The sequence below is a fragment of the Atractosteus spatula genome, chromosome 1, assembly GCF_055471065.1.
Source record: "Atractosteus spatula isolate fAtrSpa1 chromosome 1, fAtrSpa1.hap1, whole genome shotgun sequence".
NCBI classification, from domain to species: Eukaryota; Metazoa; Chordata; class Actinopteri; order Semionotiformes; family Lepisosteidae; genus Atractosteus; species Atractosteus spatula.
The window spans coordinates 64,043,199-64,069,546 of record NC_142706.1 but is presented as its reverse complement, the minus strand read 5'-3'; the positions used below and the strand labels follow the sequence as shown (position 1 = coordinate 64,069,546).

General features: G+C 50.2%; 1 protein-coding gene and 1 non-coding gene across 3 annotated transcripts; both read right to left on the bottom strand.

Moving 5' to 3' along the window:
• Positions 1-856: 856 nt before the first annotated feature.
• Positions 857-24,299, bottom strand: nr4a1 (nuclear receptor subfamily 4, group A, member 1). Of its 2 annotated transcripts, XM_088922932.1 has the most exons (8): positions 23,959-24,299; positions 23,251-23,780; positions 6,023-6,858; positions 5,129-5,258; positions 4,330-4,493; positions 3,954-4,156; positions 2,913-3,091; positions 857-2,767 (listed from the first exon to the last, which is right to left on the bottom strand). In XM_088922932.1, exons 3-8 carry the CDS (start codon positions 6,854-6,856, stop codon positions 2,511-2,513), a joined length of 1,767 nt encoding a protein of 588 aa, XP_088779058.1. In that variant the 5' UTR covers positions 6,857-6,858; positions 23,251-23,780; positions 23,959-24,299; the 3' UTR covers positions 857-2,510. The 2 variants fall into 2 exon arrangements, with proteins under 2 accessions (XP_088779058.1, XP_088779049.1); XM_088922923.1 differs by lacking the exons at positions 23,251-23,780; positions 23,959-24,299 and adding an exon at positions 11,797-11,908.
• A 212-nt stretch (positions 24,300-24,511) lies between these two features.
• Positions 24,512-24,583, bottom strand: trnaa-cgc (transfer RNA alanine (anticodon CGC)). Its single transcript has one exon. It is a non-coding gene; the product is annotated as a tRNA-Ala (tRNA).
• Positions 24,584-26,348: the final 1,765 nt, after the last annotated feature.

The window sequence follows — 26,348 nt, the reverse complement described above, 5'->3', positions numbered from 1 at the left end:
CTCTCTCTCTCTCCGTCGCTCCAGATGAAATATACCTGAAAGCACCTGCTGATCGCGCCGAAACCGAATCGCGTCTTGGCGCGTCTCTCTGGCAGGCCCTGGGTTAGTGCCTGTGGTGAACCACCAGCTGCAGAAGGTAACCGCACCCAACGCAGAGCTGGACATCACATAGCTAGAGAACGGCCAAAAAAGGAAGATAAAGATACCTGCGTTTTGCTCTTGCCAGTAAATTTGCTCACCAGCAGTGGGAGGGTGAAGAACAAGACGGGCCAAACAGATCCTCCGGCTCCTTCGGCTGTTTCTAGTTTGTGTGGTGCTGCAAGGATCTCATTTCCCAGATATTTTAGAAAAAAATATTTTAGATTTTTAATTTGGAAAAAAAAGTCTAAAGTTTAGAAATATTGAATGAAAAATATCCTAGTTTTTTTTTCTTTTTTCTGTGTGTTAGTAGGCTGGCAACTTTCTCAAAAACGTTTGTACATGGACTTTGAGAAAAAAGTTGACCCTCCCCCATCAGTCTGTATCAATACGACAACCTGAAACCAAACCGTCAAAGGCTTCTCGATTTGATTTTAAAGCTGGTTCTACTGAAAAGCTAGAGCTAAGTGAAGGACAGTCAGAGGTCCTTCTCCAGTGACATTTCGTGCTCCTGTGAAGGTTGCTGTTGCCTGTAAAAACTCAACCGAGCTTTTATTACTGAACCTTCAGGTCACGTCACGGTGGCCCTTATAGAAACTGTGGAAGAAGCTCCAAGATCAGTTTCCAGTCCCATGATTCCCTGGGGTCTTCCCATCAGACCCTGTGCAGGCCACATGCTGCCAGTGCTCAGCACGTAAATCACACAGCAGAATGGAAGTACATTTTAAATCCTTTTAATTGAAATTTTAATTTCCTCAGGAGGAAAAAAAAAAATCACATAACCGTAAAACCTTCACAAATATATTCAAACAGAAATACTTTATATATTATGATATAAGCACACATAAAAAAAGGAAGTTATATTAGTCTTACATGTACGCGCTGTTAAAAAAATAACGCTGTACTAAGTGCACATAGCTGCTCACGTGTTTTTTTTCTTTATCACATTTTGTCATGTGCGACCTTGGATTGTGTGTGAAGGTCCTTAATACCAAAGCACATATTCTTCCCACGGAGAATATCCTGTAAGGCAACACTTGTGCTATTAACAGTAGCTCCTGCCCATTGTCTTCCTGCCCGCGCACACAGGCCAAGGGGAATGGCACCACAGACAAAGCGCTTGGTACCAGCATGAATTAAGGAGATCCGAACCAGCTGTACATCTAATGCGTTCTGTATAGTTTACAGCAGTGCAAAGGAGACGCGGGGATATCCATGAGATTGTTTCGTTTAATTACCTGAAGGCTAAAAAGACCTGATTTGCATAAGGCACTATAAACTTTTTTCTGCTAGCCTATTGTAAACTAGTGTAAGCGACTCTGGGCGGGACCCCTGGCATAGTCTGGCATTCCCTGGCACCGAGGAGAGACGCCCAGTTGGCAGAGGGGGCTCCGACCGCCCTGCAGACCCGTTCACAACACGAGGCACTTGCTCACAACCTGGCATTGCATGAATACGGTGACCAGCCTTTTATATATGCAGTTTTTTTTTTTAAAGAAGCCAGTTCTACAGAAAGCTGTGTGCGAACACGAGTGTGCTGGGCAGGCCTGGTCCTCAGGGTGCACAACCACCCCCCCAGAATAACTTTCTGATCTTTATCCATAATAAATGGCCTGATGCCAACTTTGACCTTTTTCACCCCCCCCAAGCACGTTATATATAGAAAAGTACAACAACCTTTGAAATACAGGACCAATTGCTGGAACACTGCTAAAGTCAAACCCTGTCACCCACTCACTGGCTAGGGTCATGCCCACTTCAGCAATACCCCTTTGGGAACATGAGTCTGGACCTCTAATTGGACCTTACAAGCCCTAATGCTGCCTCAGACTGGATGTATGGTCCTCTCCCGCACATGACAGCACCATGATGTAAGCCCCTCCCCTCTGCCCACAACCCCCCCCCCTTTTCCCAGAATCCCACACTCTGTGTGTATCCATTTCCAGCCTTATAAGGGCCCATCTGCAGAAAAAAAGTTCCACCCCCTATACCATCTGCCACTTGGAACTCTTGATATCTTCCACAATTAAAAAAGGTCACTTGTTTTGTTTTGTTTTTTTACAGCAAGGAGACAATGACACAAACTTGAAATAAAAGTCTTGATAGTTTCCAGCTGAAAAGGTGGTAAGAGAAGAAAAAGCCCCATCACGCTCCCCCCCCCCCTTTTCTAAAATAGTCTCTCCCAGGGAGGGCGGGGGGGGCAGGCACGTGGATCAGTCAGCCAATCACTCAGCGCATTCTGAAGAGGCGGTGCCACGCAGCCAGGTGGGCTCCAAAGGGGCGGGGCCAGGCAGGCCACTGTGACGGCAACTGCAAGTGCTTTCCACTCAAGGGCTCAGAGCTGGTTTCCTCTGCTCCTACTCCTCTTGCAATCAGAAGGGTAAAGTGTCCATGAAGATTTTGTCCACGATGGGGGGTGGTGGGACCAGGTCCTCCAGTTTCAGGTAGAAGATGCGCTGCAGGCCCTGAGTGCACAGTGTCCTCAGCTCAGGCAGTTTCCCCAACAGTTTGGACAGGTAGTTGGGACGGCCTGGATCGCTCATGGTGCTGGACACATGGTCTTTAAGGCAGGTGATCAGGCGATTTTGGAATTCCTCCACCCTTTTGGGCTCCTTGAGTCCGTGACGGTCTAAGGGAAACAACAAGAAGGGTTTTAGGGACAAAGGGTCAAGGTGCAAGAGATGAAGGTCTCATCCAGATGACAGAAGTCTAAAGGTTAGTGTTAGCTGAGGTTCTTTGCAGAGACGTAGCGGTGTGTGTGGGATCGTGCTCACCTGCGATGATGACCAGGGCGGCCAGGCAAGAGAAGGAGGACACGTCAATGTCCATGCGGTGCAGGCTCTGGGAGAAATCCATGATGGAATCAATCCAGTCGCCGAACCCCCGCACGCACTGCGTCCGGTGCATCACCACCCCATTACAGAAGATCAGCTCGTTTTTCTCCGGGTTTGACCTGCAGGACCCAGGAGAGAGACCAGTCAATCCCCTGCAGATCTAGGCCTAATCTCTGAACAGCTGAGAACCTAATCAGTAAAACAGCTGAATCCGTTTTACTTTTTGGCATTCAACATACTGTTTCAGCTAATTCAGCTGGCCAGTGCACAACAAGTGGGTGATGCATATCCCTAGACCTGTCAAATCACTGCACAGCCAATCCTAAAAACCCGCGTTTTAAGTGTTGGGGCTGGCAAACCCGACCTCTTTGTCTGTGCATTTTCATTCCAGCTCGGCTCTTAATGAGCTCAATCAGCTCATGACTGGCTTAATGACTTCAGGTGCTGCTGCTTTGAAGACGCCTAGAAAACCTGCAGAAACACTGACCCTGCTAGAAAAAGACTGGACATCCTGCAGACACACTGACCCTGTGTCACACTGAGATATGCTAGGAAACCCCTTTTTAAGCAAATTTTAGGTTGACTTTTCACCCGTTATATTACTGAATGGCTCTGTGGCTAAGGATCTGCATCTGCGGTTGGAAGGTTGCTGGTTCGTATCCTGCGGCCGGCAGAGGAATCCTACTCTGTTGGGCCCCTGAGCAAGGCCCTTAACCCCAACTGCTCCAGGGGTGCTGCATAAATGGCTGACCCTGTGCTCTGACCCCCAGCTTCTCTCCCTGTCTGTATGTCTCATGGAGAGCAAGTTGGGGTATGTGAAAAGACACATTCCTAATGCAAGACATTGCATATGGCCAATATGAAAGCGGTCAGTACAAGTTCTCCAGGATTTCTGGATACAGAGACTGCACAGCCTGGGCTCGGAGGTCAGCGGGACCAGGAGAGGACGGGAGCCGCGATACGGACCGGGCTTGTCCGTACCTGTACGCCAGCCGGAGGATGAAAAGCTCCACGAAGGCCGACTCGAGCAGCAGCTCCTGGTCCTCGGGGCAGAAGGCTGTGAAGCCCGGGATGGTCTCGGCCCATTTGCGGATCACATCCATGGAGCCTGTCAGCAGGTCGTAGAAGCGCCGGATGTCGTTGGCGTCTTCCTTCTCCGAGAGGCTGGTCACTGTCTCCTGGTACTGCGAGAGGGGAGGACGGGGGTCAGAGGCTGCTGGGCCTCCAGCAGGAGGGCAGCGGCGACAGGCTGGCAGCCGTTTCCAGCGGGGCATGGCGCCAGTGCTTTCGCAGGGCGTGCCAGGCTATGGAGAGGCCCGGCAAAGGCCCAGCTGTGAGGCTGCAGGCTGGTCTTTACCTGGGAGTAGTCCAGCTTCCCCACGGGGGGCTCGGCGTCGACGTGCGCCCGGACGAGGGAGGCGATGACGTTGACTGGGGGCGTGGCGGATGAAGGGTCCAGGGTGCTCTTTGGTTTGGATGGCAGACGACCCCTGCGACCTTTCAAGCTGTCGGTTCGGACAACTAAAAAGAGAGAAAGAAAATCCCGTCTTCAATAAAAAAGATCTCTCTACAATCAGCTTATGTCTTAGGACTTAACTTGTGTTAAGGTTTTTGGAGAAGATAAGCTTTCCGTTTTCCCTGAATGCTTAACCACACTTTCACCCTTTGTATTTTTTTAAAAGCATCTTGATCATCCATGTTACTCTAGATCCAGGCCTGTGAATGGGCTGATCAGAGACACCGGGAATCTGTATGACAGGTTCCCATCCTGAAAAGAAACAGCCCCATTCCTCTGGTGTTCTGGTTTTTGGAGAGGATAAGCTTTCAGTTTTCCCTAAATGCCAAACCATACTTTCACTTTTTTTTCCTTTTACATGTATTTTTTTTTTTTAAATGTCTTGATCATCCATATTATTCTAGATAAAGGGCTGGGAATGGGCTGATCAGAGATATATCCAGAATCTGCAGAACGGGTTCCCATTCAGAAATGAAACAGCCCCGTTCCCCATGCACAGCCATTCAAAGAAAGCAATGTGTTTTTTTCACATGCAGGTGGAGCCTGGAGTGCACTGCACTTCCTGATAGTGCTGTTGAACAGGTTCTTCTGGAGTGTGCAGCCAGTACCCTCTGCCCCGCCCTGCCTCGCCCCACCTCACCTTCCTTCACCATGCCCACAGCCAGGCACTTCTGGAATCGGCAGAACTGGCAGCGGTTTCGCCGCCGCTTGTCCACTGGGCAGTCCTTGTTGGCCAGGCACACGTATTTGGCATTTTTTTGCACAGTACGCTGTGAAAGACACAAGACACAAGAGATGAGATGGACGAGCTGCTGCTGTCGGAGCTCTGCTGCACGGGCTGGAGAAATCCACCGCGCACGCTGACCTGGATGACTGGCAAGGATAGCAGGGAAAGGCAAAGGTCACAGGTCAGAAGGTCGGAGGTTACAGGACCTCAATGATTACGACAGGAGGATGGCCAGGACTCGTGCAAGTGCAGAGCAACGTGCTTGATTCAGAAAACTGATGTTCAGGACAGATGACAACAGCCAAGCCTTTCACCCCAGCTATTCTAAAGCCCAATCATTTGCCATTTCTCATAGCTATATAACCCTAACCCTAACTCCCCCACCCCATCTCAGTTCATGCGTCCCTCCTCCAACACAGCTCCCCCTTAGCAGCTGTCCACGTGCTATGTGCTAATAATATTATTCATTCTTTTTTAAAAAAACGCCCTGGGATTTTTAATGACCACAGAGAGCCAGGACCTCAGTTGTATGTCTCACCAGAAGGACAGCGCCTTTTTTTTCTTACAGTTTAGTGTCCTAAATCACCATGCTGGGGCATTAGGACCCATACGGACCGCAGGGTGAGCACCCCCTACTGGTCCCACTAACACGTCTTCCAGCAGCAGCCTTAGCTGTCCCAGGAGGTCTCCCAACCATGTACTGGCCAGTTGAGAATTGCTAAACTCTAAACCCCTTGTCTCTTGCCGAACAACCCCCCCCAAACACATTCACTTCACCTATTTCTTGCTCGAACCCGGGCCGCCTACCTTGAAGAAGCCCTTGCAGCCCTCGCAGGTGCGCACCCCGTAGTGCTGGCAGGAGGCGCTGTCCCCACACACGGCGCAGCGGCCCTCGTTCGTCCCCGGGCTGCGGGCCTTGGGCGACGCCAGGGGCCCGTCCAGCAGGGCCGGGCTGTCCAGCGGGCCCTGCTCCAGCGACAGGGGGCCGAAGGGCAGCGGGGAGGAGTGCTGGGGGTGCCCGTAGGGGTCGGGGTCCGACAGCGCAGGCGGGTGCGGGTGGTGGTGGTGGTGGGGGTGGGGGTGCTGGTGCTGCCCCAGGGGCGACTGCTGCTCGGTGCGGGGGCTGAAGGTGAAGAAGGAGGAGGGCGGCTGGGGGAGAGGGGCCTTGTCGGCGCCCCAGCCGCCGGGGGTGGGGGAGTACGGACTGAAGGGGGAGTCCCAGACGGAGACGGGCTGGTTCTGGAAACCCGGGGTGGAGGGGGAGGGGGCCGAGGCCGGGCTGCCATAGTAGTCCGAGCCACAGGAGGACAGAGTCTCGTCCAGCTGGCCCAGCGAGAAGGAGCCCGGGTAGCAGCCGAACACCTGGAAGTCATCCAGCTTGATGGCGGACGGCTGGCCGGCGCCGGCGGGGGAGGGCGAGGAGGAGGAGGAGGAGGCCGAGGCGATCTGGCACAGGTAGGCGTCGAACTCGCCGGCGTAGCCGTCCATGAAGGTGCTGAAACTGGGCAGGGAAGGAGCGGACAGCTGGTCCCGCTGGCCACTCAGGTCCATGGCCAACTTGGTGCTGAAGTCGGGGCTCAGGAACTCGGAGTTGTAGTTCTCGTAGGGCAGACTCCCATACTGGGTTTGAACACAGGGCATCTCTAGGGAAGAGGAGCAGAGAGCTGGGCTTAGTTCGGATGAACGCTGTGTTTTTACAAAAAGAAACCATTCATCCAAAATCGCCGAGCGAGGGCTTATCAGATCGCCACACCGGAGCACACAAAGCAAAAAGGAACACGAAGTGAGAAGTGAGGGCCGGGAGGTGTGAGTGCTATTGTTAATTATGACCCTCTGCAGAGAGCAGCTCTGGCTGCTGTAACAAAGGCGCAGTCTGTGCTGGCTGCGGCTGGAGGGCTCCCAGGCCAGCGTGCCATGCGGGATCCTCCGGGCCCGTTTCAGGGTCCTTTCTGAATCCGGCTTTTCACAATGTGGCTGAACATTGAGCAGGCAAATGAGCAGCGGGCGTATTGCTTGAGCTGACAAGTTTCTTAGCAGGTTTCGTTAACTAGATGTCTGCATCCATCTCCTGATGTCAGCAATGACCTCACTATTGATGTACAGCTGTAAAAAAGGATTGAGGCTGCTTGTCCGGTCCACAGCTTCAGAAATGAAGTGTTGGTCCTGTACAGCTCTAAGTGAGCATGTAAGGGGTCACCAAATAACATGTCTTGAAAATGACGCCGTGCATGTATGCATTCTCCGTTTTGCATGGGTCTGATGTTCACACTGCCGGTGCCGGTACAACTGCACAACACGAGGAAGGTTACAAGCGAGAGGGGAGCACTGGGACCGTGCAGGTCCTTCGGTGGGAAGTCTCACACTCAGCACTTTGGACAGGGTTGATGCCACATTTTGCAGCTCGGCTCCGTTTTAAAACATACCTGAAAAGAGGTCTAAAACAATAAAACCAGCCAAGCGGATGGTTTAGAAAGAGCCTATGGCTCTGGCGGCCCAGGTGCGATGGACAGCGGAGGACGGAGGGCATTCCCGGCGCAGGCAGGGGGGGAGAGACCACCCCCGAGCACCCCTGTCAGACAGACCCTGCCCGGTGCATCGGAATAATGACATGGGCTTCCCCGCCCCCCGACTCAGCGGGGGGGAAGTCGACTTCGCCAGTGGGATCCCCGGCACTGGTTTTCAGTTTCGAGAAGCCCCAGGTGTGGAGGGCTCGTTACCGACCTTTCTGCCCTGAAAAACCCTCCATTGGGCACTCAGCATCCCCGCCACCCCCCCGGCCTGGAGACTAACGAGGCCTGGAGGCGAGTCGGGTTTCGGAGGCACACAGCCAAGGGGGCAGGTGGGGAGGAAGGGGGAGGACGAGGAGGTGAAGGGCACTTAATTCAATCTGAAGTCCGACTCCCCGACTGAACTGGCCACGATGGCGTGAGCAGCATTTCAGCAAAGCACACTGGTGTCCCCAGGCCTCCTCCCAGCTGATTCCTGCCCCGGCCTGATTCCTGCCCCGGCCTGATTCCTGCCCTGGCCTGATTCCTGCCCTGCCTGATTCCTGCCCTGCCTGATTCCTGCCCTGCCTGATTCCTGCCCTGGCCTGATTCCTGCCCTGGCCTGATTCCTGCTCTGGCCTGATTCCTGCCCTGCCTGATTCCTGCCTCGCCCGATTACTGCCCTGGCCCGATTCCTGCCCTGGCCCGATTCCTGCGCTGCCTGATTCCTGCGCTGCCTGATTCCTGCTCTGGCCTGATTCCTGCCCTGCCTGATTCCTGCCCGGCCCGATTACTGCCCTGGCCTGATTCCTGCCCTGGCCTGATTCCTGCGCTGCCTGATTCCTGCGCTGCCTGATTCCTGCCTGGCCCGATTACTGCCCTGGCCTGATTCCTGCCCTGGCCTGATTCCTGCGCTGCCTGATTCCTGCGCTGCCCGATTCCTGCCTGGCCTGATTCCTGCCCTGGCCTGATTCCTGCCCTGCCTGATTCCTGCACCTTCAAGCTTCTGCCACCCAGCTGCCGGAGACAAGCCTGCAGCTTGGCCACTTCCCGCAGGAACCAGGCGCAGAGCCGCCGTCGCTCTCGGAAAGGGTGGCAAACGTACCCGAGGGCGGGACCGAACGACTCCAGAGGAGCGATCGGCTTTCCTCCAGATCCCCGCTCGGCTCCCTCACAGTGCCAACAAGCAGCGAGTGTTTTGGGGTTTTTTTTTTCCAGCTTGCGAGGAGGAACTTCAATCCTCAGGGGTTCGGTCGAGATCTAAGACGGTTACAAATCAAGGGGATTCCGCCTGATCGCGACACCTGAACAGAACTGCCAGGTTCACCGCAGGGATCTCACTCTCATACCTGCGTCGCTCCAGCAGATGAAAACAAGATCATCTACTAGACCTGGTAGCTCCTCTCGATGGAAAATGTCTACATTTCCCCACTTTGCACTTTCCATGAACTCACCCCGCCTCTTAAACAAACTGCGGTCAAAACGAAACGCACTGAAATCAGAACCTCGACTTTGCTGCCTCAACACAGCCCCGTGTGAAACCCCAGAGGCAAGCGCTCCGCAGCCCCAGAGTGCTGAAGCAAGTTCCTCGAACCCGCGCTGGGCCGTTGTTTCAGTTCGCGCTGCCATCCTGCATGAGGACCTTTCGCCTGCTTGCTTTTGCGTTCGAAACAACTTGGCCGCGCCGAAAGACTGCTGGAGTCACAATACAAAAGGATCTGAAGCTGCTTCTCTTTGCGTCTGACCCAACACAGGAAAACAGGCCTTGCGGAAAATTGGGGGCACCACTGCACTGAGCACACAGGCCTCGACCAGATCAAACCGGCGGTATGAATACTCCTCCTCGTGTAGCTGTGGGCTGCTCTGCGAAAGGGGTGTTCTTTAAGAGATGCCCTCTTTAGCTCACAGTATTGAAGAGCCCACAACTGTGTTGTTTCTCTGCCGGTGTGTTAACGGTATGCACACAAACACTTGCTCAAGTCCACTCCCCGGCTGTGACTTTATTCAAGTCAACGAGAGCGGGTTTTTTTTTGCCTTATATAAAAGGCCTAATCACGAGCAAGTTCCACAATCAGGGCCTGAGGAATCAGCACTCATTTAGAATACCGTGTACAGTTTTGATCTCCATGTTACCAAAATAAAAGATACTGAAGTGGTGGAATCAATCCAGAGAAGCGCAACCAGATATACCTCCAGGGCTGTCTAACGCTGGCAGGCTGTAAGAACTGGACATTTTAGTCCCCGAACACAGAAAATGATGAAGCAAGTATTCAAACCCCTGAAAGGCCCTGAAAAGTCTACCTGGCAGACGTCTTCAGAATAAGCACTCTGCACAAAGAGTTGTGGGAGTATGGAACAAGCTATGGTACAGAGCCATGGTTCTCTGAAGGAATGCAGAGCGGGCAAAGACCCTCAGATCAATTAGATACAAGCAAGCAAGCAAACAAACCGGAAGAGCGAAGTGCCCCCCTCTGAAATGCAATCGTTCTTTCTTTTTACTGGTCTAACACGAAAACTGGAACTCCTGTCCGAACATCTAGTGATGGTTCTGGAAGCCTGCAACCCCCAAGGGATTTTCTTTTGTCTCCGTTTCAGTTTGGCCACAGTTTCGGGACCGTTTTACATCAACTGCCAATCCCCCCCAAGAAACTCTTGCATACACTCTTCTGTAGTAACACCACTGGTGACCCTGGGACATGTGTGTGTATATATATCCACCCCAACTAGATTCCAATCACAAAACCATTAAGGTTAGTCACGTGGTGGATATGAGCCGCACATGACTTAATTGATTTACTTAGTTGTAGCTTTATCCAGTACCTATGTAGACTATCAAAGCAATTTCAATCATGATTCATGACATTCTGCTGATCGTGCTTGTTCGAAGAAACAGCGGCTTTTTAAAATCACTTAAGACCCGCAGAGCCCCGACAAACAACCCTACAGTACCTGCCCTCTGCATTGTTTCTCAACAGGAATTTTGTTTTAGTTAAAATATATAAATCGAGCATCCCTTCTCATGACCTCAGCCTGGTTATTCATTTCTCATTTCTACGCGATATCCTTCAGCCTCGGGTTGTCCCAGGACGACGCCCGGGTTGACACGACACGGCGCTCCGAAGGGGACGAACTGCCAATTCGGGACAGTCCGGCGGGGCAGCCCGGTGTGCCCCACGGCCACGGCTGAGAACACGCGCAGGGCTCCCAGGTGTCCGTAGCACCTCTGCTCTGTGGGATTCATAATCACTAAAACAGAGTCTCCGCGTTTTTAAATGCGCTGAAAAAAAAACACAATCGCATCCGCGGAGCGTACAGAATTCCCTCTTTGGATTTTCAATGTTAAAGCCCGTGTGTTCAATGTTAGATTCCATCCAGAGCTTTATAGCCATCAAATCCAATGTGTAGCTGCGCTGCGGACTAGAGACCACCAAGAACAAGGCACTGTTTTGACAAAGGAAAAACGACAAAGTCCCTTGTAGAATTCAGAATGAAAGCCTGGGACAGATCGAGCCACAACGCAACCTTTCGCCGGCGCTGGAAAGCGCCTTTCTACTGTCCTCGGGAGAGGTGGGCGTTCCCTGTGCGCTCGGCTTCGCCGGGAGCTCGCCTGGGAGCGGGACAGCGGGAGCGCCGGACAGCGATTTCCTCACGTCCGTATCTGTCCAGCTTCGAACAGGTGACGACGCGAGCACTAGACAGACGCACTCTTCAGCGTGTGTTAAAATATCGAGCCACAACACGGCGGTCAGCGAACGACACGAATGTTGCCGGCATGCAGCTCTGTAAGAGCCGTTAGCTGTCGGCAAGATGCAGCCGCTTGTCAAGAGTCGAAAGAAACGGGCTGACCCACGATTAAACACCACGTTATGAGTCTTAGCACAAGTCAGCAAGCGATGTCCTGTCCTGTACGACTGACGGTACGTCTTTTCCCAATGCAACACGCCTATAGGTAACTTTTCTGCCCGCTGTCACTCAGACTGTACATCTGCACTTCGCCACTCCGGTCAAAGTGGATTTTAAACGCCAACATCTACACTAAAGATAATCATAATAACATCCACACACTGCAAATAGAAGCAAGATGTTGTCGCCTACCTGCTTTATATACAGCTCCTGTTGCCGATAACGCAAACAATTTGTATTCCAAATGATACCCGTTTTAATGCCTTTACCAGTATCACATGTCCCCGGTCGCTCAACTTCTCTAAGCTTTCTGCTGCTAAGCCTTTTATGCCACCGAATTTTATTGCCCAGTGACATCACACAGCATAGGCGTCCTACGCGCCATATAAGGTAATGGGGCGGGAAAGCTTTCCGGCCGTGGGCCAATGGGACGGCCCAGCGCCGACGTCCTAGTGGCTGACGCACACGGGATTCCATTGACGCAAACAGGCCGGGCGGATTGTCTGATCTAAAAATAGCCCCGGAGCGACAAGGCTACACGCGCTGGGGCTATTACTGCCTGGAATGGGCTAAATATAGGCGGACGATGACATAAATAGGAGCCAGGAAAGCAAAAAAAAGGATAACTCTCAAACCAGAGGCGTTGCATTATGGATAAAGTGTTTATTATAGAAGCACGCGGTGTGACGAAGGGCCGAGAGCAGTGTTTCCGCGCTCCGGGACCAAGCCTGTCCCGGATCCAAGAGGGATTCCCGTTTCGGTTGTGACGGTTGTCTTGTTTGGGTTTGACAAGCTGCACGCAAAAGTAAAGTAAAGTGAAACCACCCGCCGATATCATGTGGTGTCTGCCCGCGACATTAAGAAAAAGGCTATCATCACATTAAATACAGTGCTGTACATTCAGATACAGTACAGTGGATCCTTAGGTTTTGCATCTTAACAAATGAACAAAAACGTAATTTCTCGTTACGACTCGTCCCTTCGCCTCCCGTATGTTTCTTTTTGTTGTTGTTGTTGTTGAAAAACTTGTAGATTTTTAACTGCCCTAAGGAATAATTCGTTTTTACATTCTCCTATACACTTCAAAGCACGTGAGGTATCGGAACTCTTTAACTTCAATCGACTTTTCTTGCCGTGCGATGCTACCACATATATATTTGTACCCCAGTGCGTGCCAGTCACAAAACGTGTAACTGAATGTAAAACAAATGCAAAGAAAAAAAGAGGCGATGATGACATTCACGTATGAACCAATTTTCAGATATTCCCTTTATAGGACTCGTTTACAAAAAAAAAAGTCTAGGCTGCGCTAGGCTCTGTGTAATTAACGACAGTCTTTTTTTAAAAAAATGCATTCTTCCGTTATTAGAGAATAGTCAAACTAATACAGAATAAAACGCACAAAAGGGAGAACTACCTTCAATGTCATGGGTTTTACATTACACTCTGGCACCGTATTTGGCGAATGGAATACTCTGTGACGTCAGCCGCTGTTCACGTGACGCGTTCCTTTCACCTCGGCGGGGTGACCGAGAGGAGTTCGCGCTCGTGAGAGAGAGAGACACGAGCAGCGGGCAGCGCTAAAAGACACTATTTCTTCATTCGAACATGTTTGGGCAAGGGTTTGACCCATCCCTCTGTCGTTTCCTTTCTTATTTAAAAAAAGGGGGTAGGAGGCAGGAGAAGCAGAGCTACAGTGACGCAGAGTTGGCAAAAAGCCTGGTTTTTCCTGCCCGAGCGAAATCACGTTCAGGACAGTTGCTCGGCTGCTGGGCGTCAGCGTTAACCCCCGACCTACGTCGTGACCCTAGAGGTCACCACGCGTTTCCACTTTAGTCCACCAGTATACGATAAGATCATTGTATTGGCTATATACAATTTCTTGTATTGGGAATGTGTCTTTTCACATACCCCAGCTTGCTCTCCAGGAGACACACAGACTGGGAGAGAAGCTTGGGGTCAGAGCACAGGGTCAGCCATTCATACAGCACCCCTGGAACAGTTGGGGTTAAGGGCCTTGCTCTGGGACCCAATGGAGTAGGATTCCTCTGCTGGCTGTGGGATACGAACCAGCAACCTTCCAGCCACAGGCACAGATCCTTAGCCACAGAGCCACCGCACCGCCCTCAGTATAGTAGTGGGATTCTGCGCACACAGTGATGGCTGGATGTACGTCTGGTATCGTGCTGCATGTCCCTGAATCTGAAGATGTGCACTCGGGCAAGCATGACGTTCAAGGTTTTATAACTATTTTCAAGAGACACCTAAACAACTCTATAAGCGGCCAGCACATTGACATAGTGGTTTTCGCTGCAGCCTCACTGCTTATTGTCCTGGGTTTGATTCTCATGTAGGGCACATTCTGTGTGGAGTTTGCATGCTCATTTTTGACATGCCGTTTATGTTAACTGGTGTCTCTTAATGGCGTAATTGTGTGCTCTGTACGCGCACTCTGCAGCAGACAGCCGTCTCACCCTGCTTGTGTCCCGTGTGCTTACAGGACAGGCTCTGGGCTGCAGCAGAGCAAGAATAAGTGGCAATTAAATGATCTTATTACAACCAATAATAAATGACTTTTTAATAATGAGTGGACTGATCCTGAGGGGAACATGAAGGAGACGGATTTCAGGATTCACGGTTGTTACAATGTCAAGGCCTGCCGCATTAAAATGGGCCTTTATGTACGAGTGAGTCAGGCCCCATGTGTCACTCAAGCCTCAGCTACCAAACACCTGCAATGTTTGTGCCTGCTCCATTTAATGCTGGGTGTTGTGTTACACACAGTGTATTGCTGTGGCCAAGGCTGCATGTTTTAGCATAGCAGGATGCTGTGCTGTGCCAGAACACTGGAAAATAAACCCCTAGGAAATAAACCGTGGTTTATGTAGTACTCAGTGAAAGCTGCCGTTCACCACCTGCTGTGTTGTGTCTATATGTTGGGTTGCTTGAGTTGCTTGACTATATATATATACACGCAGTGGGAAAAAATTGAAATACTCTTCACAGACCTTGAGAGAAACCCTGTCGTATGTCCCTTTGCTCTTCAAGTGCGGTTTCAATAAAGATCTGTCTTATGAATTAATCAAAGGTGTCAGAGTTCCTGGGGGGCTGTGACACTTGGTTTCAGCGTCATAAAAATGAGAATCTTTCGACTCCACTTACTTTTGATACCTAGTTTGTGTGTTTGGTGGATCGTCTTGCAGGAAGTGGACAGAAACCCGCTGCGTGCCGAAACCAACACACGGCCCAGCGGGATGCACACACAGAGAGCCTTTCTTTCCCTGCCTCAGAAGGGTTTTTGTCCCACTGTGCGGCCTGGGACAGCTCTGCGTAAGCGTCCTCAAAGACGGGGTGAAATGACTGAGCCGTGCTGCATTCCAGCCATCCTCACCACCTCGGACTGACTCTCTCTGCCTCACTGCTCCCCAGGAGAAACAAAGAGCTGTTGAGTCACTTTGGCAGAACATCCTCTATTTAGTGTTGAGTGGCGGGAACAGACGCCGTCCGAGCTGTGGAGCAGAGCTTCGATACCCGAGAGGAACAAGCGAGGCCCCCAGCCAAATCATCCCCAGAAGAAATTTGGTCCCACCCGACTCGTATTCATATCATAGTGTTTGGAAAATGCTAAGTTGACTGTGATAATGAACGTGCAAACCCCCCCCTCCCCCCAGAAAAAATAGGTGGAAAAAACAGGTTCGGGGTTGTCTGGAAAATTGGATTGACAACGGAAACCGCAGAATCATGTGGAAAAAGGCGACACGACAAACCACAACTCTATCCTTGCTTTCCTTGTACACAGCTGCAATCATCAAAACAACTGCAAACATTTGTCTTAAAGGTGGCGTGCCAGGCATGACTGATTGCTTTGCATTTTTAGAAGAATGAACTGAGCAGCAGATGGCAAAATTTGAACCGACATTAGATAACAGAATATGAAGGAGACAACAGAGACTAGAGACTCTTCTAACTGCTTGGTCTCCCCTGCCCTGTTCACTGCCTGGTATGGAATGCCCCGTTTACCAGCGGCAGCGCGGTGAAGCGAATGCGAGACTCATCCATGAAATGCGCTTCACAGGTGCAGAAGACTTTGTCGGACCAGTGGATGGTGCTCCGCTGTCTGGATGAGAACTTCCAAACCAATGTCAGCTACAGTGACCAGGACGCAGCAGGGCCAGCAGGAGCTGCGGTCTTCAGGACGGGATGCTAAACCGAAGTCCTGTTGACACAGTCGTTCAAGAGTTCAGGGCGCTGTCTGTCAGGCGATCTGTAAGCCGGTGGCAGAAATGTGCAGGTGTGCAGGGTGACTGCGTTGAAAAATCCAGCAGTCTTCCTCATCTGCGAAGTGTACTAGGTGGATAGTTTAAGAAGAAAGCCTCTTCACTTGTTCGTGTTGCCCTTGTGTAACAAGTACTTCTCGAGCTGGCAGCGGGTCAGGGTTCCCATCATGCACAGTGTCTTTGTTGTACCCGGCTACTGCCCATAAACTAACCCCGTGCAAGGTGCCTGGGCGACGCCCTGCCCCACTGTACTCTGAATCAGATCCTCAGCTCACCACGTGCAGCAGGTCCCGAGGTGAAAAGCGATATGACACGGAGAGAGAGAAAAAGGAACCTTTTGTTGAAACGTTTTTCCGTTTGTGGTCAGAAACGCCAGAACTGTTTAAGGTCTCTTTTCGACATCCTTACTGTGCTGGAATGTTTCTCTTTATTGCAACTCTGGTGGGATCTCAGTTCTACCTCAGAAAGTTTATTTTGCTGAACCAGGATCTGCCTTTTCCACGGGCTGAAGCAGATCCGGATTTAGGGAGGGCTAAGGGCTTTCCAGGACTGACACAAGACAAGGGGGGTCAGAGGGCAGCAGGCTCAGACGCCTCACAAAGCCCCTTATTATTCTTTTATGAGTGCAAGAGGTTTCTTCTGAGGATCTACACTGAGAGAACCCCTTTCCATCCCGAGCTTTGTGCTGCAACCCCATAGCCCAGTGGTTCTCAAACTTTTTGGACCAAGTACCACCCCTAATCCAACCAAAGCATCCAAGTACCACCTACAAGTCATCATCTCATAGGAACCCCAGAAATTCTCAATGACCAACATGAGCGCGCGTGCACACACACTCACACATACATATAATAAATATTATAATAATAAACTTTATTTGATATAGCGCCTTTAAAGGTGGCTTCTCAAAGTGTTTTACAGAAAAAAAACATTAACAACAACTAATAAAAAAGCACCATTTCAGTGAGAGAGGTGAGCCTGTTTAGTTGAGCAAAGCAGATCTGAATTAATTTTTCGAGCCTTGATACAATTCACAACAGAGTCTAACAGATATTAAATCGTCAGGCATTTTCTTGACGGCAAAGGTCTCGCGGTGGATGTTGTAATGCGTCCATTAATTTCTGGAGCAACCTTTCTAATTCGTGCAACTACACCGTTATGTCGGCTTGTCATTGCTCTAGCACCGTCTGTACAAACTCATTTTATCCAGTCGAGGCCATTCTCTTCGATAAATTCATTCAGAAGCTGAAATATGTGCTCTCCTGTAGTTCCTGTTGGTAGCGGTTTACAGAACAGAAAGTCTTCATGGGACATGCCCTCAAACTCGTATCTAACGTAAACGAGCAAATTGGCCAAATCGACTACAGACTCATCTAATTGCAGTGAAAAACATCTGCTCATCTTAACGCGCTCTATCAGTGTACTTTTGATATAATCCTTCATTTCAATAATTCTATGAATGACTGTGTCTTTCAGGGGGAGGGGGGCAGCAGGTCGAGCTGTTTAGCAGCTTTTTCTCTACACATAATACGTGTCAGCTCTTTTGCCAACGGTAAATAAGGTTCTTCAAAAATAGTGTAGCTTACCTGCTTTAGCAATACGCAAGCTTGCATTTTTCCGCGTTTCCGTTTTTATTTCCGTATTTATTTAAAGTTTTTATTTCATGCGCATGGGAGCGAAACACAGAGACGCTCGGTGTATTTTTCTCAAATTAGAACAGTTCTTAAATATTTTTCTGTTATCACGCTTTCGTGTGCTCACAAGATTACCTGCGTTCGTAGCACGTATTTCTATGCATTCCTGTGTTTAGAATGTTGGCATTGTTCCAAAATCACGCACATTCTCCTTTCTCCCTATTTGCTGGAGATACAGTAGCTTTTTTTTAAATACAATTGGTCACTTGCGTCCGTAGCACGCATTCCTATAGAGTGGTATAGAATTACAGAGTATCTCTTGTGTTCACTGAAGTATTAGGGCGCACTGTATCGTAGTACGTAGGCTGCGTATTCGACACGTATTAAAATACAAAATATGAAAACCCGTCCCGATTTTTCAGCGCACACGACACAGTTCCAGGTTCATTTGACCACGTCCGGTACGCGTACCACAGTTTGAGAACCACTGCCATAGCCAATTAACTGCAGTGAAGGGAAAAAATAGACATTGTCTGTACAGGTCACGTCCACTCACGTCTGATGTTACCATATCGGTGCAAGAAAATAACCACCGGTTTCCTTACTGGCCTCCAGTCAACACTTTCTGGAGGTGCACTGGTGAAGCGTCTGGAGATCCTTGCGATGTGGCTCCTCATTTGCCGGGCCGACTCACTAACCAACCCAGAAACAAAAAAACCCATAAAAATACGTCTATATGCGTTGGTCAATATTTTCACATCTGCCGCGCAAAGGAAACCCAACATCAAAACAAGGAACGCAGGCAAAATGCCCGCTAGTTAGGCTGACGCTGGCATTACCTGCACAAGAGCCACTGCTGCATGTCTGGACAGACAGGGGTAAGAGAGTAAGGGTAGTTTGTGGTTTAGTGCAGTAATACCATAGCTGCTTGTCCTTCCTTGCCTGTCTGTGCTGGAACCTGTTAGCAGAATGGACAGGCAGGAAGGCACTGAGAGACGTCCTGTGGCCTGTCCTGGCCTCCCATCTCCTATCAGCCTGACTAGTACTCTACTGCTTATGTCCCGTTTCTCCAGAAACACCACTGTGCACTTCTGTTGTGCTGCAAGAAGCTGAACCCCTGTGTGCCTTTTCACACCCATGTGGCTCCTGGGCAGATCTTATTTGCCTGTGTTTGGTCAGATGTCTGGCTTCCCTACAGCCCTGTGGAGACCAAGCAGAGTTGCTCCAGTTGGTTGTGCCCACAAAGGGAAACCACTGCACGTGACAGTCCTGTAATATTCTCAAAAGCAGCGTTCTGACTGTCTGATCTTAATAATGACATCACGTTGGCCACTAGCCCAAAAAAGAGGTTTACTAAATGCTAAGACATGCTGGGTGTGACACACGATTGTTTTTTTGGAGAAAAGAAATCTACAGCCACCAGTCTTTGAAAATGTTCATGGTCACAGAAATGGAATGCGCCAAGAACGTGCGTATTAGTTATATTGGATGCCTTTCAGTGGCATTTCTTGATGTAATACAGTTTATGACAGCACAACCTACGTCACTGCAGTAGAGCAAAGATATGAATTACTAGCAAACAATGTCTACCCACAGGGAATCCTTGAAGACAGGCATTCAAGGTACAGTAGCGCACAGAGGAAAACACATCTGTAATCCTTAAAAGGAGAAGCTAATTATAGGCTACTAGATTCCCTATGGGCATCATGCCATGCCTTAGGTTTCCATGCTGCAGGCTGTATGAGGAGTGATCTAATCTGGGACAGGCCATGCTTGAGCATTGTTTGCACTGAGCTGTCATCGGTGAGGAGCTCCGTGAGGGGGTGGTTGGGTGATGTCAACAAGGGTGACCCAGGGCCATGAGCCAAAGCACAGCAGCTGCCGTCCTGCCGTCAAAAATAGTGCGCCTCCACGGTCTGGAAATCGCTGCTTCTCCTTATGAAGGTTTGCTGCGGTAGGTGTTGCGGTGTAGCGCGCATTAAAGAATGCTCAAGAATGCTGAACCTCGCAGACAGACCGCTGATGCCACAGAGACGCAGGAGTGCAGCCCACCACATTGGGGGGGATCTTTGATTGCCGCATGAGGCTGGAGTTTGCAGAACATCACTTGTGATTGCCCAGTTCTCCAAATCAGAACCCTGCGCCCCTCTCCCAACACACTGCAGCCACAGAGGCCGAGTGTATCTGCTGATCTCCGAAATCCCAAGCACACCCGAGATGTCCTTGTTCGATGCCTGCAAAGACCGGTCAGCGAGTTTTCCCTGTTCCTGAGCTCTCTGCCAGACAGGCAGGTCACAGACCCACAAAGCACCTGGTCCCATTCACAGCATACAAAACTGTATCTGCAGCCTGAATGAAAGCAGACTTTTTAAGTCCTCGGGCATCTGTTCATTTATGCCTGTACGTATACATGCAAGTATACAATGGAGTAGGTTTAACATGCATTCATATTTGTCATTTTGAAAAAGGCACATCTCTGCCTTCTTTGACACCATGGGAAAAGCTGGTGTAGCTAGTTCTACTTCAAACCTGAGAGCAACTGAGATCTCACAGATTTATCACAGTATGTCAAACCCTCACATTCTCCTCTCTGTATTATAATCCCAGAGCTCTAGTGGCCTTGAGTGAAATCCTTTGCCAACACCTGCCTCAGCTCTTAAGGCAATGGATTCCTGTCTCTCCACCCCCCCGCCACATCCCAAACTGTGAGGAGTTGGGTTTCACTGGGGTCCTTTGATGGATGTAGCCTAAAACCAGCAGTCCTTGGAGAGCAGCGTTTAATTAGTCTGACTGACAGCAAGCTCTTTGCCCGATTGCTAATCCTTGGAGTTCACGTGCTGGTGATATTTATACACTTAGTAGCCACTAGAGGGGCAGTGAAAGAGTGGTGTTGCCAGCAGCTATATCACAACTCACAACTGGCAGCCCACTGCAGCTCAGCAGGTGTCTGGTCTGGTCAGTACCTGGATGGGAGACCTCCTGGGAAAAACCAAGGTTGCGGCTGGAAGAGGTGTTAGTGGGGCCAGCAGGGGGCGCTCACCCTGTGGTCTGTGTAGGTCCTAATGCCCCAGTATAGTGACGGGGACACTATACTGTATACTGCGGATGAGACGTAAAACTGAGTTACTGACTCTCCATGATCATTGAAAATCCTGGGGTGTTTCTTGAAGTGTTAACTGGTGTCCTGGCCAAAATTCACTCCCTGGCGTTTACCAATTATGGCCTCCTAATAACCCCTGTCTATAAACTGGCTTCATCGCTCTGTTCTCCTCCCCCCTGAGAGCTGGTGTGTGGTGAGAGTACTGGTGCTCTGCCTCCTGTTTCATTATCCAGGTGGTGGAGAAAAGTCCCCAACACCTGTAAAGCATTTTGTGTAGAGTCCCCCAAAAATAATTACTATTATTGTTTTTCTCAAATATGAAATAAATGATGTTGCAATTGCATCCTAATAGTAATTCTGTGAGGAATCCTACAAAACAGCTCCCCGAAGATTTGCCGACACCCTGCCACCCTGTTTCACAGCACAGAAACCGGATTATTTGAGGAGGACAGCAGTCCTGTGTGCAACATGCTCAACCTACTGTGGGAAGAAATCCTAGAGAATGTCATTCTTCAGATCATGCCATCGGTTCAACAAGCTCATCCAATGTTTTTCAACTCCTAGCCTGCGGTACTGTCTGGGTGGAGTCTGCATGGTCTCCCCGTGTTCTTGTGGGTTTGCTAGGAGTACTCTGGTTCCCTGCCACAGCCCAAAGACATGCAGGTAGGTTAATGGGCTTCAGGTAAGACTGACCCTGCTGCAAGTGTGTGTGTGCCCTGCAATGGGCTGGGGTCCCTTCCAGGGCACACCCCAACTTGTGCCCAGTGCGTGCTAGGACAGGCTCCAGCTAGGGTGGATGTATGGACAAGGGGAGGGGGGTCACAACATCAAATCATGGGGGAACCAGCCAAGACTTGAAACAAAACTGAGAGCTGGTTTGTGGGGAGGTACTGGAGCACTATGGCTGCTGTTGCATCATGCACGTGGGGCTGCACAGTGATGGTGGAGGGGAGTCCCCATTACCTGTAAAGCGCTTTGAGTGGAGTGTCCAGAAAAGCACTATATAAGTGTAAGCAATTATTATTATTATTATTATTATTAAAACTGAACACATGGAAGCTGGACAGGACCTTGATGAAGTGGAGATGAAATCGTCCTTTCCTAGCTCCTCCAATTATTTGGCACTGGTGTTCAACCTCATGTTTAGCCCAAACAGATGCATCTCTGTCAGAATTTACCCAACCTGAAAATATTTGCCTACATTATGATTTGTTGTTTTACAAATGTCGCAACCCTCCCCCAGATACAAACAGGACACGCTGGATGTGTGGAATTTATCTTAATTTGAAGAATTCGTGTCTCAGGATGAGGACTGCCTGTCTTAGCCTGTCCTTGTGCAGATGCAGTATCGATGCAGATAATAACAGTATTATCAGCTTTTTGCTGGTGTCCCCTGATCTACTGCATTTGCCACAGTTCATCTTAACCTTCACTGTGGCCAACCTTGTTAGTGAGTTCATGGGTTTGTACACTGCAAAAAATCCCTACATTGTTCTCAGAGTTTTGGACTAAAGAGATTTTTTTTATCTCTAGATATACAGCTTTCTTACAAGGCCAAGTGTTAATCTGGTCCCTCAGTGGAGCCAGAATGTAACCAAAGAAATGTTGCTTTATAAAGTGCTGAACAAAACAACACACAATAGTCCAGTTCACTAAATGCACCATATAGCTGTAGTACAATGTCCCTTGATTTTAGTTCTACAATTTACAATTAGAGCTTAAATATCTTATTTTATATATCCTACTGTTTGAGGTCTGTTTTATTAGGCTTTTTGGAAATCATATACAGGTTTCTTATCCTCTGCAAAGAGCTTTGGCACAAAAACTGCGCTATACAGACTGGCGTTTATAACAAAAGTTTGGGAGGGGTGACAACAACTAAGTTCAATCAGACTCAGGTGTCAGTAATTAGCAATCGCTCCTGACAATCCATTTCTCTCTCAAACGCTATAAATACCTACAAGGTCCCAATCTCTCTCTCTTGCATCCCACCTCCACCTCTGCAGCTGCCCCTTGGTCACCCTGCAGGGGGGTCCTGGTCTGCTTGTCCTACAGCCGGGAGGCCAGCCCTCAGCCAAGCGGGTTAAACCACAATTTTGCTCCATGCCACTTTTATCTTGGGTGTTGTCGTTCCTAGTGAATTCATACTACGTCCTCACATCTTCTAGAAGACTTCAATGAGGAGTGGAGAAGAATCGTTTTTAAAAGCATCCCATTCAAGCTCATCTCAGGACCGTGCTCAGTCCTGCCTCCTGCCCCAGGCACTCTGTCAGACATCGCTGGCCAGGTGTCTCCCCGCTCCTGAATCCTTGTATGGATTTCCTCTGCTGCTGCTGCTGCTACAATGTTCGCAGCTCCTCCTCGTGTGGTATCGTCTTCTGATTTAACAGGTTTTCCAACTGTGCCAGAATCTGCAAACCGCCAGAACCAACTGGTACCCGCCCCTGAGCGTGTAGCCGCACGCCCTGGGGGTCAGGATCTGCAAGTCGTGCCCACGCGTGGAGCAGACGGCAGCTCTCCCGACATCAAAGACACACAGCTACACAACCAGGCAGACCTGTCACTTAATCTGGAGTAATCGTGCTTTGCGGGAGTGTTGTCAGTGCGTGTCGAGCGCTGCAGAGCACTCGCTTACCTGATGCGCGTCACCGCTGGCGCGTCCCCCGGCGGCGCGCTTCACCCGGGACAGCGAGCCCAACCGGCCGTGCAGCCGCCTCCCGTCCCGGAAAAGCAACTCACTTTCTCTTCCTCGCTGCTTTCTTTCTTTCTTTCTTTTCGCCTCCGAGGATTCCTGCCGTCACAAAGACGCCCCTGTCTTCTGATCAGATCTTTCACATTCCACGCCATGGCGATATGCATCAGGGAAACCAGTCGGACCGCAAAAAGAAAGCCGGGGTTTCTTCGTTCGCCTGTGTAACCTGACGCCCCTCCGCCCGGCGTTTTTCCAGTCCTTTTTTTTCTCTCTCTCTCTCTCTTTCTCGCTAAGCACTTCCCCTCGCCTGAGAACGATCAGATGCTCCTATGGCTCAGAAACAGGGGCAAGTCTCTCCGATGACGTCAATGAAGGGCTCGATTGACGTAGGTGGAATCCCTGGCGGTGACGACACCGGGCCCTTCTGGGAGGGAGGCCGGCGAAAACAAACGTGAAGGGGATCTAAAAATAGCCTACCGAAAGAAAGAAAAGAGCGAGAGAAAAAAAGAAAGTCGTTGCTGTCCGTTTCGTGACACGCACACAGATGGAGACGAGATAATTATAGCACCTTTAGCGAAGACGTGAGAAAGTGAAGGACGACGACCCCCCCACACACACACACACGATTCACATTTTTGCTGTATAGCTAACCTTAATCGCCGCTTCCGACCGACTTCCTGTACAGGGAGATCTGTAGGCGCTTATCTTTTATATGGCAGTTTGAGTTTCCACTGCCTCGGTGAGCGTTACCATCTGCAGTCATACGCGCAGCCTCCGGGCTCAGAAAAAAAAATGAGGCTTCCCATTTTCTTCGTAGTCTCTAAAAAAAAATGCGAGGCTCTCTTTAAAGCTGTACCAGGAGATATGCAGAGGAGACCGATAAGTCGGAGCCTTTCGTTATTGCTGTAGTCGCACGCTGGGCACTCACCGCGCATGCCTCTGTGGGGGTTGGGCACTTTCACCGTGCTGCGAGCGAGCTGTCCTGATCCCAACGGGCGCGACTGAGCACCACCGCCACCCCGCTGAGTCTCCGGCAGTTGTGAATGCTGGGGTGACGCAACCACCAGAAAAACGACCATGGAAAGTGCAGGACACGCCGGCCGTCAATGTTCACACAACGCCTTCCTCCCAGTTCCCAGAACGGGTCTTTCTTGTATTTATTTTTTTTAAATAATGTCCTACTTCTCGCTAATTAAAATCCGAGTGGAGATGCCGGGGATTGAACCCGGGACCTCACACATGCGAAGCGCGCGCTCTACCACTGAGCTACATCCCCCGGTTCCCTCCAGCCGCCCCCCCATACAGACTGCAGGAGCAGCCACACAGACCCCCCCCCCAAGTGAAGGGTCCTTATCCTCCTGTACGAGCGGGAGGAAGGCCATGCGACCCATCCAGCTCTCAAGCAAGATTCGCTCTCTTCACCCTCCTAAGCCCACATGCTACAATTAAGGAACAAGTAATAGGTTTATTCCATGCTGAAAAAAAGAAGAAAGAGAACACAACGTTTCGGCCGTGGCAGTTCCTTTGCAGCCTACGCATGCTGACCCACCTGAACTAATACTACAATTAAACTAATTAACTGCAATTAATCTCTTGGCCCGGTTGGAGGTCGATATTAATCAAATGTTGATGTTTTTTTATTAGAATTTCTGTAAAAAGCTTTTTTTATAAAAAAAAATCCTTTCCCGCCTACCTTACAGTGCCTTAGTGCAACTTCTTTCATTGTTTTCACCGGCACTTTTTCAGTAGGCGGAGACTTTATCAGCTGTCAGAAGAAAAACGTCTCTCCTTTCTTTCCCCGCCTCTCCGAACTTCCGCTAACCAGGAGGATCCGCCCTGCCCCTTACACGGACAGCGGCTCGCCCGGCCGGCCGGCCGAGAAGTGCAGTGCGGCTGTATCGCGACGTCGTGAAGCGCTCAGGCCGCAGTGAGGCCCGCCCCGCGCTCGCAGGCTCACCGGCTGCACTCTTCGGTCTTCCTCTCTGACACGGCTGGCCCCTGGGGACCCCGTTCATGCTGCCCTCGGTCCAGCGATGGGCCCTTAATCACCACGATTAATTCACCCCAGCAAGTGACTCTGGTGCACAAACATCGCACTCATCTTGTTTGTGTGCACGAATGTTTCTATGCTGCTCGGGGTTTTCCCTGTAGATTCTAGATCAATTTTGCATCTGGGGGATCAGGCATTTGCACCCCTATGGTACTACTCGAGCAAACGTGATTACATAAGTTTCAGTAACATAATACATTGAGCGAGATACGCGAGCCTTGTTATTAAATAGTTGGGAAGGCTCCTGCGTTCTTTGACCGTATTAAAACACCAGTGTCCTTATCAAGTTACTTTCAGTGTGTTCGAATAAAAAAAAAAAGAGGTAAACCGAGAGGTGTACGGTTTTTATATTTAGATGTCCGACATTAGTAGGGCTGCAGTCCCGGCCTGCCGACAGCTCAGACCGAACCGCTGGAGTCGCGCGGCCTCCCCGCGCGCCGGCGAGACGATCACCTGGAGCAGCCGCGCGCCACCCGCTCCCGTCGGGCCCTCGCTCCTCGCTCCTCGCTCGCCCAACCGAGCAAGCCGAGGGCTCACCCGAACTGGGCAAGTTCGTCTCACAGGAGTTATCGACAGGACTGGGAAGGGAAACCAGAAACGAACGCCGTAATTCAGGACGCTGTAACCCCCTAACCCACCACTTTAGTCTTTAATTTCTTTTCTTTCCCTTGAAGGGCAGTATCTTAAATCCAATCATGTCTCAAAACGTCTGGTACAACGAACCCACGTTATCTATCGATTGAAATAAATACGGCCATGGTTTGTTTTGTTTTGTTTTTTTTCCTCAATACATGATACTGTTAGCAATTTCGTTAAAAGTTACCACATTTCTATGCAAATATACTCTCTGGAACGGAGGCAGTTCAAAGTCGACAGAGTTGTACCGTCAGCGAAGGAAGATATTCAATACATCCATCGACAGGAACTTCACCGCAACACGGCCGTGTAATGACACCTAGCGGCCTGCATGCGACACTACAACTGGTCGATC

Excerpts from the sequence above, each read along its gene's own strand:
- nr4a1 (XM_088922932.1), bottom strand. The coding sequence starts at position 6,856 with ATGCCCTGTGTTCAAACCCAGTATGGGAGTCTGCCCTACGAGAACTAC. Across the intron at positions 4,494-5,128 it reads TGTGGGCATGGTGAAGGAAG|TTGTCCGAACCGACAGCTTG; the intron begins GTGAGGTGGGGC and ends CTCTCTTTTTAG. Across the intron at positions 2,768-2,912 it reads CGCCCTGGTCATCATCGCAG|ACCGTCACGGACTCAAGGAG; the intron begins GTGAGCACGATC and ends TGTTTCCCTTAG.